The sequence below is a fragment of the Symsagittifera roscoffensis genome, chromosome 7 (assembly GCF_963678635.1).
Source record: "Symsagittifera roscoffensis chromosome 7, txSymRosc1.1, whole genome shotgun sequence".
NCBI classification, from domain to species: Eukaryota; Metazoa; Xenacoelomorpha; order Acoela; family Convolutidae; genus Symsagittifera; species Symsagittifera roscoffensis.
In genome coordinates, this window is record NC_087068.1 from 40,402,563 (window position 1) to 40,418,090 (window position 15,528).

Here is a 15,528-nt window from a genome sequence, read left to right on the forward strand (position 1 = left end):
TTTGTCCTCCAAATACTTATAAATCAAACTTTTTAGTGATCGAATGTTCCTCTCGGCGAAAGCGGCCTTCCTTCTTTTCACTTTCTGTTGTGTATGTTTTGATACCCTTTTTCTCACATAAAGTTTTGAATGACCCCTTGAACTCGTTGCCTTTATCTACCCAGATTTTTTCGGTTTCTCTGTCTTTATCATTTGATTGAACGCTTCTGCAGTTGTTGTGGCATACTTTGATTTCAGTGGCTGCACGCGAAGATAACGGGACATGCAATCTACTGCAACTAAAAGATATTTGATATCTTTGTTGTTTTTTGCTAGTTTATCAACATATGCCAAATCGATTGACCATATTTTGTTTATGTCATAAACTATCACTTTAAGCCGAGGTATTTTGCGGCAAACTGTTCGGTATTTTGTATAAGCTTGTTCTGTATAAAAAAAATGTTTAATTTTTTGCGTTGGTATGACCGTTGTAGCCTTCAAAGTTTTAACGCTGCCGAACAATGCTGGTCCTTTATCTGTGTAACTCTTTTTCAAAAGTTTTTCCTCAGTTGGTGTAGGTTTCCTATCTTTTACTTTACGTCTCCGTCTTTTCTGACGTGGAAGAATCTGACTCGTTATAGGGCGTACCGTAAGATTCATTGTCGTCTTCGTCTTTCTCTTTTTCTTTGACTCTTTCCGTGGTGGCTTTCTTTCTTGTTTTGAGTCGTTTGGTTTGTTTTGAACTTGATGATGGCTTACTACTGTCGGGGGTTTTTGTTTTACCCGAGGTTGACGGAGATTTGGTTGGACTTTTGGTTCTTCGTTGAGCCTGTTTTTTAATCTTTGACTGAACCGCGTGTTTGTTAATAACTGTGCGCATTCTTGTGCGCATACTTGTTAATAACAGACTCTTCGGTAAGTTCGAGAGCGGATAAAATCATTATGCAAGCGGGGTTGTGTAGTGTTTTAGTTTGCTGTTGTATATCGTACAAAACCGATGCTGCTTTGAGACCGGTTGGTACATTGTCAACATAAATTGTTTCATCCATGGCGTTTATTGAGACTCGAGTTGACCTTTTGATAACCTCCAGGATATTTTTAGCTCTCGTGAATTTTTTATCCTCCATTATTTGCAATTGTAATAGAATGCGTTCATAGTTTCTTTTATTATCCTTTCGCTCCTTCTCATCCACAATCTAATTCTCCTCTTCCTCCCCACCTTCCAGATATTGATTAGTCTCATCGTCTGTAAGAAGTCCTGTTGATTGTTCCCCAGGGTCAACAAGAGGCGTTGAGGGAGGTGTTGGTGGAAGGGGTAGTGGAAGAGTTTCAGTCGATACTGAGTTTTGCTTCGGGCGTATTAGAGGTCTCATGCGGTTCAAGTAAGATAACTGGGGCTTTAATTGAACTGTTAAGTAGCACTTAAGATGCATGCGGCTGCTCTTGGGTAAATGTATGTTTTGGAATTAAAACAAACTCTTCTGCTGCCATATTTTATGCTGATGGTAAGTATCTGTAGCAGAAGTAAAGTATCAGTTTGATCAAGTTGAAACCTTGTTTCGTTAGAATAATTGCTCGTTTTTGTTCAAGTTTTGTTTTTAGGCTGATTAAAAGTTTGTATGCCCCTTGGAAAGTTTCAATGTTTGGAATATTAACAGATACATTGCCATTGACTACATTGAGCAAACATTCACATATAACTGAAATAACTTGAGGATTTGTTGTTTTTCTAATGAAGCTTCGGAGCTGGCTGGGATTCAATTGTACCATGTGCTGCAGAATAGATAATTTTTTCGCGTTCATTTGTGAGAGGTGTAACCTCTGCCTGGTTTATTGGTAAGTAAAAAATTGAGGGACCAGGTGGTGTATTGTTTGAACAATATCTCAAACAATCGGATGTACGCGGATCCAAGTCGGTTAAAAGATGACCGTATGTGTCTTTTGTAGTGAACTGATAACAGTTTCTCAATAATTTAGTGTTGTTCAATTGTCTTCCAAGATGATCAAGTTGCGGAATATCACGAGGTGATTTGAACAGAATGATGTGTGATGTGATTAAATCAATTGATCGAGACCATCTGCTTTGTTGGAACAAATTCTGTTTAACATATATTACATCTAGTCCTCGGTGTCTTCCTGCTTTTGCAAATTTGACAAAGTCTTTATCGTTATTGATTTCTTCGCATGAATCATCAAAAACTAGATGAATGTTTTCAAGGTTTCGCAAACTGTCAAACCCATTGAATTTATGAAAGTTAGATCAATGCTGTGGGTATTGGATTTTTCACTATAAAGAGGCTGAATCTCTTTGTAAAAGTATATGGCTCTTTGAAATTTGGGATAAAATGTTTTTCCTTTCAACATTTTGAATATCAGCTCTGTTTTTCCAGAACCCGAGGAGCCCACGATGGCCAAAAAAAGTCTCGTAGATGTATCAATAACTTTGTTAATATTCTTGAATTTGGTAAAACATAACCAACTAAACCCGATAAAATTGAGAACCAAACTGAGGTTTCTTCATAAGTTAACTGCGTTAATGAAAGTTTAAAGATACAAAAAGACAATAAAATCAGAATTAACACCATTTGTGACATGAAAACTACTTCAGACCGTGGTACAGTCAAATTATTGCAAAATTTCTATGATTTTTTCTCCGTATGATTTTCGTCATACACAAAATCGGTAACTATAGTTCCATCAGTCTCGTCAACTACTGTGTCATTCACTTCAATTTGCCTACCGCTTTCTCTCACTCTCGAACTTGCAGAATAAAAAATATATATTTACATATATAAAAAAAAATAATTAAGCATCTGAACAGTAATAAATTTCATATCGTGTATAACCTGTATAGAAACTCGGTTTATTATCATCATCAAAATCATAGTGCATTTTCAAAACATAATTGGCTGGGACATGATCAGTTTTGGCATAATACACAATTTTCTTCACAGAAGCTTCTCTTATTATTTTTTGAATCTCATTGGGTAGTTCACTGCTGGTTAGATCCATTTGAACTCTTGGTTGACGTTTGGGCACTACGACTAGCTTGGAAAGACAAAGACCGCGCTTGCTGGGTAACATTACTGATGTATTTGAATCGTTGAAAGTAGATGAATTGGTCAATTACGGGGAAGAACCTCCTCAAAGTGCACAACTCTTCTTCAGAAAGTTTAACTTGTTCTTTTCGTTGAACTACTTGGCCTCTACAATCAATGCGTTCAATCCTGGTCAATGAAATCTCTATGTTACTTTCTGGTGTCATCCAAGCACAAAGAACTGAATCTGGAGATATGTATGTCTCCACTTTCCCCTGACGCTCGTTGTTGACACTCAGTTTTCAACCAATCATAGAAGGCTTTCGACTTTTTTAATGCAAAATGATTTTTAGAGTTATGGTGCGGTAGGTGTTTGTTACAATTCACAAAATTCTTGAAAAATATTTGTTCGACTCGAGGACAGCCCAAACCGTCAAGATTCACAACTTTGCGGTCTAAGTATTTGGATAAAAAATCAGCTTTTTCTTTTCCTTTGGCGTAGAATATAGCATTGGGGTTTCTTAAGACAAAATTTTGAATGATTTGGTTCAAATTGAGATATAAATAATCACCGCTATCCCAATGAAGTCCGTGCAAATAATTTGTCAGCCAGTTGTAGGCTTTTTGTTCAGATTTTGGAAGGGAATTGAAATTAACTGGAGGTAGAAAAATTAGGGAATCACTGTAGTCGGAAGTGGTTATAGCTAATTCTTTTACTATAAATGTGTTTTTCTGGTGTCGAAACCCCTCAAAATCCAACACAACTGATCTTTCCTTCAGCATTCTAATAAATGGTAGAATTTCGGTTTTTTCAGTTTGATATACAAACAAAACGTAATTCCACTCAAGTGACCAATCAGACTACTGTTGCATTTCCATGGTAAAACAAAACAGTATGTGGGACCGGTGTTATAATTTTCGCGGACAAAACCGGCGGCATCGTGTAAAATAGCATGCATTCGTGAAATTTTCGAATCATTTAGTTATTTATCCAAAGAAGAATTGTCTATACCGATCAGACCCCGATAGGGTCTCAACTTGATAGCTACGTCGTAATTTATATCATCAGTAGTTGAGAAGAAGAACATGTAGCTTAGAAATAATTTCGACGGTTGGTGTTTTCGGAATAGGTTTTTTTCAAAGTAATAAAAATTTTATGAATAATTTCCAAGTCTTTTGAAGTAACTCTACGTTTTTCCAAGTTCGTTTTCTATTATTTCCAGCACTTCTCCGACCTGCTGAATTTCAAGCCAGTGGAATTAAAAGTAACCTTCTAGATACCACTTGCTCACTCCTATATCTCTTTGATATATGTTTAAGTAAATCACGGGTAGTTTTCGGTATTTCAAACGTTTATTGAAACATAGTCGAATTTTTCTTTCCACTCCTTTCTCAATCAGAATTGACTCAAAATCATTCGAGTAATCAAAAAAGTTTTCATAAGTAACAATCGATAGATCGGTCGCTTTGCCATATTTCTGCTTCGTAAATATGCACCAGGTTATTTGCAAAATAGCTCGCTCAAATAAAATTGTTCTTTACAACTTTGCTCGTATTCCTTAAAGGTATGATTTGACACTTCTTTCCACCGAAAAATATACACTATATGAAAATTGTGAATGTGGATATTTTTTGACCAAGAACCAGTTGAAAAAACAGAGAATTTTAATCGTTCACTATCAATATCTTCAGTATGCCAATTTCCTAATAAACTCATTTTGCGGAGTTTGTTTTTCATCAACATGTTTTTATCTTCTATAGAAGAAATTGTCACATCAAATGTTTGACTGTTTATAATCGTTATAAATGGATGTTAATGGGACTTTGTTAGTGAACTGTAGTTTAAAGGATTTCTAAATAATGATTTCAACCTATTTTCATGTGTTTAGATGGATATTCCCCTTGGTGGTCTCCACGAGTCACCCATTGATTTGCCTTATGTGGGACCTGGAACTCACGAAGGCAAAAATTTCTTTGGTTTGACCGTAGAGCTTACCCCGGCCACCACTGCAGCGAGTTTTAAGTTGAGGTTGCATTTGAGGTTGCATTTGAGAAAAAGGAGGGCATATTTGAATATGTGTGTGTTGATGTGGGGAGCATGGAAAATTTCTGGCTGTGCGAGTCTCTGGGTGCGGGATTCGAGAGTACTGAGTGGCGCTTCAAATTTCAAATGGAGCGTCTAGTCAGTATTCTTCATGTCCTTTGGTCGGATCCCGAAGACGACATGCGGCTGTGGCCGTAAACCCATCCTTTGCTCTCCTATCCGTACTCCTGTCAACATTCCGTTTTTATTTTTTTTTATTTTTTATATGTTACTTTATCTATTATTTATCAAGTTCTACTTACTTTCCTACCCTCTTATTATTTGTCACGTCCTTCGTCCTTCTCAAGCAGGTCAGTTTTTTAATGAGGTCTCCAACTTATTTAGTTGAACAGTGGGAAAGTTTGGAAGGGATTAAATTTAATCACCGCGCGAAAACAAATACCAAAGTTTTTTGTCTGTCGGATGTCCTAAGAGAGGGGTCTTTTAATTTCGGGCAGGGTACTTTGGGGTCTTTCAAAAAGATGGGTGCTTTTGGACCGTACTTTTGGTAGCACCCCAAAGACCCCTACCGTCGAAAAGACCCCCCCCCCCCCTAAGGACACACGGCGGATTACAATACTACTTTAATTTTTCTCGAAACTAACCTTTCAAGCATGAGATGATGGTTTCAATGGACATAACGGGTAGTAGTGAGCTCACCAGGGTTTGCGGAAAGTCACAATTTTTCGCACTAAAATCTATCTATTGATTGTTTATTGTTAATTTAATTTTTCTGAAGAAATACTCATCCATCTAAAACTTTGGGTTGAACCTAAAGAACGTATTGTGAAAAACAAATATCCTTCGCATACGCGACTACGCCCAAACTACTTTGGCATGAAAAATTATGGCCCTCGAAATAGTTAAAAACTGAATTTTGTGACCGTTTCAGAGTTTTTGGGTTTCATTGAAACAACAGGTTAGAGAAAACTGAAAAACCGAACTTAATTAAGTGAATATGCCTATATTTTTTAGTTAAAAAAATTACCCCCTTTAAATAACTCAGTTATTAATTTTGACCATTTTTTTGGAACTTTTTCGACTGTTTACAAAAACCACCGTGTCATTTCTCAGAGTAAGTGGTGAAGAGAAAAGCTTGGTTTTAGAAATTTTTTTAATTTTAGAGGCCATTTTAGCACCATTGTTGAATGTACATATGTTTTTGGACCCATCGTACACCTTATATCTGAAACATACTTATAATTCGTCAACTGTAACATTCTCAGGTCTTCATTAATTTTTTTCTGATCATGGCAAACTTTTTCGTTTAAAAAAACAAGAACCAATAATAATAGTGAGTTATGCCCTTTTGGTTAACTCATAGAGTAATTTCGGATAGGGTACACCGTCTGCTCGTCACGCTATCTTATTTTCGGCCGGATAGATTCGTGCAACTTCTTAGTCTAATACCGATCCTAATTTTACTCTTATATCTACTGGTCTCAGGGTGTTTAACTAGTCTCTGCTAGGCTCAATAGATCTAGAGTTTACTGGCTTATTGCGATTGCTAAAGTTCTCTTGGAGAGGTAAATAATTTCTAAGTTAAATTCAAATCTCTCTGGTGCTGAAATTACAAAAAGTTTCAGCACTTACAAATAAGTGGTTTGTTAGTTAGATGGATCATGATTGGTTAATATTAAATATTTTATAGTGATAAAATATCCAATTTATAACCAATGATAAAATATAGTTTAGATCAGGTTCCACCCATCCGGGGTTTACAGAGTTTTTTAGTTTTATCTTTCTTTCTGTAGTTGAAGGATGGATGATGATTGTTTGTATTTGGCGAACATCATTTTGTTATTCTTGTTCCTTGGAGAAGAGAGCTCCAGGAAGCTAGAGTCGTCGACATAGTTCCTCTTGGAGAAAAACGGTCCATGATGTTGGATTCATGGATATGAAGTAGTTATCTTGTCATTCGACAACAACTGTGATCCCCAATAAAATCAATCCGATTTCAAAATGGTTTGCTAAGTCAGGTTGTTTCGTCTTAGTTGAAAACTGTCTGTGTTCATTCTTGTCTGGGAATGGCGTGAAGATCGTGTTTGGAGGGATTGCCTTGTACTTTGGATCTCTACGTGCACTTGAGCAATGAAGTCCTTTTCTGCGAAGTCAAGTCGTACTTTAAATCCTTTAAGTCGTGGATGTGAGCGGCATGTAGATTGTGTTTAGCCATTCTGTAGATCGAGTGTGATGGGGTCATCTAGTCTTTGGATGTTCGTCTTTGTATTCGGTGTATGATCTATATACTGCATGTTATGATTTACATTTTTATAAAATTTAGTTAATTTAGTTTTTTAGTAATGATCTTAATTAGTTGTTTTCACAAAAGCGTTTTTATTTTAGTTCAGTTATTTTGAAGAGTTACTCATCCTTGAGTACCTCTTAGTAAAAATAAAGTGTGGTCACAAAGCGTGGGTGTAGCACAGTGGGTTAGGCCGGCTATAGAGCATGCTCAGGACGTCCTCTCTGGTGGGTTAGGCCAGGAGTGGGAGTATGATATCATGCTGTTTCTTTTAGGAGTCCTGCTTTGTGTTAACATTTTATATTGTAATTTTTCTCTCGTTTTTCTTGTGTTTCTTTGGTTGGCTCCTTTTTTCAAAAATCAAATTGTTTTTGGTTTGGGTTTGTCTTCCGAGTTTTTTGTGTCTTATTATTTCTTTCTTAGACTTGGTAATCGTCTTCAAAAGAATAAATTCGCCAGTTTTAAGCTGGTGTAATCCGGTTTGGGTACCGTGGGTTTTCTTTTCTTAGTCATGCTGTTAGTTTATGGTTTATGGTGTTTAGTAAACTGCGTTAATCAGCTTAGGTTAATATATAGTTCCTTTCCAACCGGGTTAAAGAAAATTTCGAAACATGTTATCGCTTGTATGAGTTATTGTTAGTGAAAACTCAAAACTGAAAATCATTATTTCAAACAATTCTTCGTGGGCAAGCTGTGCGATTGTAGATAGAATTCTTGTGAGAGTAAATGAAAAGATAGAAAAGGTTAGTACTGCTTACTGATTTCATAAATTTTACTGCTTAGAGTTTGAATTTTACTACTTTGGGGAATTTTAAAATTAAAAAATTTTCATCGTATTTGAATTTTACTACTCTGAGTGAATAATTTATAGATTATTTTATCGCTTTTGTATGAATTTTACTGCTTCATTCAGTGCATAAAATTTAATGATTATTATAAAATCAAGAGTTTTTATTTTTATTTGGTTTTTTCTTTCTTTTCTTCTTGTAGATGATTATGGTGTGAAGACTAAAAGAAACTGAACATCTATATAAAATGGTTAGTAGAGATTTAAATTAGTTATTTGTTATGTTTAATTTATATTTAACTAGTCATCGGGGAAGAAACCATGTAGGAAATTGTCGTGAATAAGATCTGATCTTGTTGGTAATTTAGCTAGTATGCGTATGACATTTTTAGTTTGCAGCATTGGCCAAAGCAATTGAAGTGCTTTTATGGTGTTTAGTTCTTCAGTGCCAACTGCGAATTCATGAGGTGTGTTTTGCACTAGATTGTATAGTTTATGATTGTATTTACTATTATGAATGAATTATAATATGGGAATTTCGATAGGTTGGATGAATTCATGCGGGATGATGAAAGGTCGGGATTCTTCATCATTGAACGTTTTGGTGAGGGGACAGAATTTATACATCCGGGTAACTGGATCATAGCTGCGGAGGATGCCTTGAACGTTAGTATTTTTTATGCAATATGTGAAGATAAGAAAAAATGGTGATGTGTATTTAGAATTAATAAACTGAAATCGATGGTGAGGTTGTCGTGATAGTGTATGTAAATCAAAATGATTTTGAATAAAGCGAAAAAGTGTGCGTTTGTTTAGTTCGCAACATAATATCGTGGGAACAGTGCAAATCACGTTCTTTTGGTGAAAGAAAAAGAAAGGTTAGTGAAAACAGTTGAAATTTATCGTAAAATGTTTCATATGCCTGGATGTCTGCTAGTGCTTCCGAAATAATATGATCATGCTTTTTATCGAAAATATTGAGAGTGAATATATAAGATGTTTTGATGAAAAATTTTTCCGTTACTTGTGGGCTAGCAAAACGGTTGTCATTTGGAAATTGGTCCTGACTTGGTCTAATGATATTATGGTCGTAGTATTCTATTGAGTAATCGTTAGCTCGGGGTGCTGTGAATGTTTTTAGTAGCTTCTCATATCCGACATATGTTAATTGTCGGGGTGTGAGTGGCGTGGTTAGTCTGTATAAATTGTTTTTGGTTCTTTCAATATCGTGTGTGTTATTATGAAGTGGTAAAGAAAGAGGGTCAGTGAAATTATAATAAGCGGTCCAATTAAAATTCTCATCTACAAAATTTCGTGATTCTGTGTTAGTGTCAGATTGATTTAGGGTGTATTGTGGAAATAAAGGTAAAGGTTATTTGAAGATAATTTGCGGTGTTGGTGTGGTCTGGATGATTGATATATTCTCTGGCGGTTCCGGGTTTTGATGGAAATGTATGATTAGTAAATTTTCGTTTAAAAGTTCTATAAGCTCGGTTAGTGCTAGTTGATGTTTCTGTTGACGTGGGTGATTGAGCTAGTGATGGTGTATAATCTGATAGTGGTGTAGGTGTTGGTGGATTTGATAGTGTTACTGTTGATGATAATCGGTGAATAGTGAGGGTGGGGGGTATTGCAACTGTTGTTGTAGGGTTAAAAATTATCAAGTTCTTCAGAAAGTGCAAGGTTATCTGGGGAGTTGTTGTTAGAACGTTTGGAATTAAATGGGGAATAGATTGGGGTTATTTGTGAAATATGAGAAGGAGTGGAGGGAATGGAAATTGGTTATGGGATTGAATGGGATGAAAGGGGGGTTTCGAAAAATTTGAAGATGTGGTTTGGGTCTAGGTGGAAGGGGATGGTTCGGAGTCGGCGAATTCGTCGGGAGTTTCTACATCTGAATTATTGAATTGTGATACTGTGTGAAAAACTGAGATGTCTGAGTTAGCATCAGAATTCAAGCCTGATGATGTATTAATTTATGGTGAATCTGGTGGCGAAAAGCGAAAAGAGGGATAACGGGAATTTGAGTTTGGAGGTTGGCCTGATGGGAATTTGAGCGGTGGAGGGATCCAATTTGTCTGCTCATCATGGGCTAAAAAAATGATTATTTTGAGATTGAAAAGTAGTGGGTTGTTCAATAATTTGTTCATATGTATTATTATTTTGTTGGTGTTGTGTTACTATATGCTGGATGGGGCTATGTACTGTATTTGATCTAAAATTTCTTTTTTAGAGTTACAAAATTGAAAAAATTAATGGGTGAAATATCTTGTGGTCTATATTTTTCACCATTTAAATATATGTAGTCTTTGATATCTTTAAAGTATCCACTGTAGTCTTGTGTATAAATGTCTGAGAAACCTGCGGTTTCTGCAAATTATCTTAAATTTTGATCTATTGACTGTCGTTGAACAGTGTCCATTTGTAGTTCTAATGTGATGTTGTATATCCGATTTAGAATAAATTACTATCGATTGTAAATCGATGTTGGGATTGCGAGTTGCATTAATGTAGGGTATGGTGTTAATAAATAGTATTTCTCTTCGTCAGGGTTTAATTGTACTACGTTGTGGCTGTTTTCTGAACCACATGGGACTGCGGTATCACGAAAATAGGCTCGTCTTGAAAGTGTGTCAACAAAATGTACTTTATTTTTATAAAAGATAGGGATTCTTTTATAGCATCTTTTATCTTCAAAAACATATAGTGGTGATACTTTTTTGGTACAAGTATAAAACCATAAAATGTTTCCTTCATAATCAAGAAAACTTGATCTATTTCCTGATAATAAATATCCTGCGTAGGGTATTTTTAAGACTGCTAATGCGAGTGATTGTAAAATTTGTGTTCTTTCTAATTCGCATAATTGGTGAAATGTTTTGAGGTCAGAAGGTGACATTTCTTGAAAAATTCTACTAATCGTGTAGTCTAATTTCATGTCTAAATGAATGTCATAGTGTATTGCGCCAAAATAGGTACTACTCATTAAAGATAGTTCTTGTAAACGTGTGATTTTACTATCGTAAGTTTTCCACCAGGGTTACCTGCGTTTTTAATGAGGTTTACTGGGACGTATGATGTGCCTTCGTTAATAGAGTGACTTTTTGCGTAAGGGTCAAATTTTATTTTTCCTGTGGTCATGTCGAAACCTTTTTCGTATTCGACAAGTGTTTCAGAGTTTTGTGTTTTATAAAGTGGATTGCGATATTTACATGCAAATTCTGTTTCGTGATAGATTTGAAAACGTGTCAATTTATTTTCTATATCATGAATGTTTTTGAAATCAGTGCTTCGTTTGTGAGATGGGTTCACTTGTTCATATGGGATGGATTCAATAAAGTATTTTTCATGAAATTTTATCATTCGAGCGTGTATTTTGCTACTTGAAATGTTGTACAAGTATCTTCGGGAAACCAAACAATTGTCGCCTGTGTCCTAGTTGTGGGATCACAATAGCCTCGGTCATTTTTACATGGTAATCGTATTCCTTGATAAATAATGGTGTTATCTTTTAAATATCGTGTAAGTTGCATTTTTCAAGTTGTTTTTTCAAATCAAAAAACATTATTTCTTGGTATCCTTAATTTTTTGTATCTGCTTTGCAATTTGATGGATTATTCATTCCAATTTGTGGTATCCAGTGTTTATCGTGAATGTCGTATGTCTGTGTGCGCCATTAAATGGGTGTCGTTCGTCTAATTGGATATGTCATTGATATCTTTCATGTTCTGCTTGATGAAATGAATCGGCCAAAACTTGAAAGTTTACCATTTTTCTATTTCACTTTTTATTTTTCGTTAAGTTTAACTTAAGTAATTAGTTTTTACAATCGTCGGGTTTTAACTTTAAAAATCTTTCTATATTACTCTGGTAGAAGGATTCGTGATCAAGTTGATTTTTATTTCCGTTAGAAACTGTGAACAATGTACTTTCTTTTCGAAAATGTTGCTGTGAAATTATAACCTGTAAGTGTTGTTGCTCGGGCTTTTGAATATAATGTTGCATTTGTGGTTTCTATAGCTTGTGGTTCTGATTCGCATTGTGTTACTTGGTTTATAGCATGTTTGTGTAAAATTTTTTGTATCATAATGTGTTACTAGTAGGTTCTGAGGTCTTGTGCGAGGAGATGGATTTGTATTTTGTTCGGAAAAAGTTAGAAAAAGGATTTGTTGAAAAGTGAATATCTTTAAAATATACATGTGTATGATAATCCTGAAAATCGATTATGAAATGTGATATATCCAAATGGGTTTTTTTTTGTATCTGTTGTATTTATAAATTACTTCAGCTGTTATAAATGGGGGAGGTAGTGATTGAGCTAGGGGGAGGTAGTGATATTCGTTGGACTTAGGGGAAAAGGGTGTTGAACAATTTTATTTAGTTTGACTGTAATTTCAAATTTTAGTTGGAGACTATTTTGTTGAAGTATTTGATTATTATGTTGTCGAATATCTTCGTGGATATCCTGTCTATATTGTAATCTATTGAGTGCTCAACTATGGAGTCGGCTACTTTCTTGGTGTTGTCCAAATAGTGGAGGAGGTGCTACGAAAGAATTCCAATCTAATCGTGAAGGGATGTTTGTGGATGATTGTTCTCTGTATCGAGCGTCAAGATTAATTGGAAAATTTAAGGGGAAAAGTGTTGATGAAATTTGACTTAAATATGGTGTCGATGGGAGTGAAAGTGTTTCTGATAGGGATCATAGTGTTGTATCAGAGGAAATATCTATTGGTTCGTTTACTAAATTTGGTTCACCTTGACTATATCAATGTGAAGTCCAATATGTTAAGCGTTCAGTAGATTCTGGGGGGTTAAAAGGGTTTTCACGGATTTGTTCTGATGTTGGGGTTGAAACTAGATAGTCTGATGGAATATTTGAAACACTACGTTGTGAAGTAAGTGTAGTAAAATCTGGCAATGTACTGCTAGAAAGTTCTGAGGTCGTTGGTGTTGGATATTGAGGTATGTTAAAATGAACTCTGGGTGTTTGAAAGTTTCTGTTCCGTCTTGGGTGTATAATTTGTCTATTTATTTCAAGTGTAATTTGATTTTGACTAATATGACTTACTCGATTTAAGTCTTGTTGTAAGGTGGGATATAAATTATATGTTGGTTCACTTAAAGGTGCTTGTCGATGGACTGGTTCTAATGGTTCTGATAAGCGTGCGTGTCGTTCTTCATAAGTGTATGGGTTATCTTGAAAAGAAATGCGTGTTGATGTTCGAGGATTTTGGGTGGTTGTTGGTGTTACCGGACTTTCTTGGGAAAATGGTGGTAGGGGCTGTTTTGGTGGTCGTTGATTAGCAATTTTGAAAATGTGTTTGAGCGATTATTTTTTAGAATTTATGTTTAATATAGTATTCTTCAATAAAAAGAATTAAAAGGATAGTTGCTAGGGCAAATGTGACTACTGCCTTTTTTATACAATTGCACATTGTCATGGTTAGGGATGTCAAGAATGTGAGAAAAATAATGAATAAAAGAAAAATATCTTTTCGACTAAAATAGTTCGTATCAATTAAATAGATTTTAAGTTATCGTACCTGTGAATGCGGTCAAGGATTTGGGAAAGTTGTAGGTATATTTCAAATGGGGAATAGAAAATTAGAAAAAAATTGCAAAAAATTATCAAAAGGATTATTCGTGCTTCGAAAGTTTCAATAAAAATTATTAGCAAAAGTTTAAAAAGAATAGAAAATTTTATAAAAAGATTTATGAATATTTGTTTGAGAGTATCGACTGTTAAAGAAAGAATTAAGAAAAGATTCATTGCGTCGAATAATTTTTTAAACTTTTGAGGCGATTTTCAAGTGTGGTCGGATTATTTATTGATTTTTTGACAAGTGTTTGAGTTTTGTCAAAAAGTGTTGGGGGCTTATTTTATGGTGCTGGGGAGGTCTTCTTAACCTTGTTTTTATTTGTCGGATAATTTAGAGTGTTTTTGAGATAATTGTGCTTTAGGCCAATGATCATGGTCCTTTCTTACTTTTGAGGTCTAAGTAGGGGGGTTTTTGAGGTCTAAGTTGCGAAAATATTGTTAATCTTTGCATTATTTGATAGGGGAGGGTTGTAATGTTGAAGTGGTGTTTATTTTAGTTGTCAAGTTATAGCAAGGTGCTTTTTTTTGACCTGGAGGTTATAAAGTTATAGTTATAGATATGCCTGGAGATTGATATCTGTCGGCTAATGAGTTTGTGTTAGATATTGAAGGTGACGAATTTGAGTAAATCATATTGGCTGAATTTGAACTAGAAATTTGAAAGTGTGCTTCAGCATGTTATTACGAAAAAATGAAATTTTAAAATGGTTAAAAAGGATATAATTTATGAATTTGAGATTATAGTTGTTGTTGAAATTCATTTTTCTTTAATATTATAGATTGCGGGATGAATGTTTTGTAATTTTTACGTGCTTGACTTCTGAGTCGTGATAATTCTCTATGTTCTGATTTTTCTTTTTGATCATGTGGCACAATTTTTTCTGTCATTTTTCTATTTTTTCCCTCTTTTTGAGTTAATTTTCGTTCTATGATTTTAGCTGTTTGAGGAGTTACATTTTGTGCAATGATTTGCTTTTTGTTGCTTTTATCATTAGTTGTTTGATTTTGTTCTGTCTGTGTATTGTTTTGAACATTTTTTAAACCTGTGAAAGAATATAATTGAGTTATTTCGCGTAGTGCGTATTCTTTCGGGTAATAAGGTAATAAATTGTTACGATGTTGAACGATTTCTTTTTTAGTTGTATCAGTGAGTGTGTATGTTACTTCAGTAGATTTTTCGATTATTTGGTATGGTCCTTTTCGAAGTGGTTGTAACTTTTTAGAAATTCCTTTTTGTGTGTTAAAATTTGGTAATAAAACAAATGTTCCTATTTTTAAGTCTGTAGCTGGCATAAAACGTGAATTAATTTGGTTGTTTATGTTTTGCTTTTGTAACAATTTCTTTGTTACTTTTTGGTAGATTTCCTTATGTTTTTTATCTCTATTCAAGATCCATTCGGTGCGTGTACCGGAAGTTAATTTTAGAATTTGTGGATGATGAAAGTGATCTTCATCATGTGTGTGTAATGGTAGATTATAACATATTGAATCTTCATTCGGTTGGCAATGACCTTGTGTGTTTTTATGAGCATTTGCTGTGAACATAATTGGTTTTCTTGGCTTTTGATTAAAAACCATTTCATATGGTGATATTCTTTAACTTGTTGTGATTTGTGAATTGTACGATAAGGGAAATAATTTTACGTCGGCTGACCATTCGATGTGTCGTGTATCATTTCCATTAATGATACATCTAAGGTATTTTTGTAGTGAACGGTTCATGCCTTCAACTAATCCATTTGTCCAAGGTGCTTGAGATGTACGTGGTTTGTGTTTTTTGTTATATAAGTGACA

At 34.7% G+C, this 15,528-nt stretch overlaps 1 protein-coding gene across 1 annotated transcript in view; it reads right to left on the minus strand.

The window, feature by feature from the left end:
* Positions 1-1,175: 1,175 nt before the first annotated feature.
* Positions 1,176-15,528, minus strand: part of LOC134852031 (putative zinc finger protein C09F5.3) — a 54,349-nt gene continuing 39,996 nt past the window's right edge. Inside the window, exon 2 of the mRNA XM_063868309.1 lies at positions 1,176-1,376. Within this exon, the coding sequence (XP_063724379.1) occupies positions 1,176-1,376 (201 nt within the window). The remainder of the gene's footprint in view (positions 1,377-15,528) is intronic.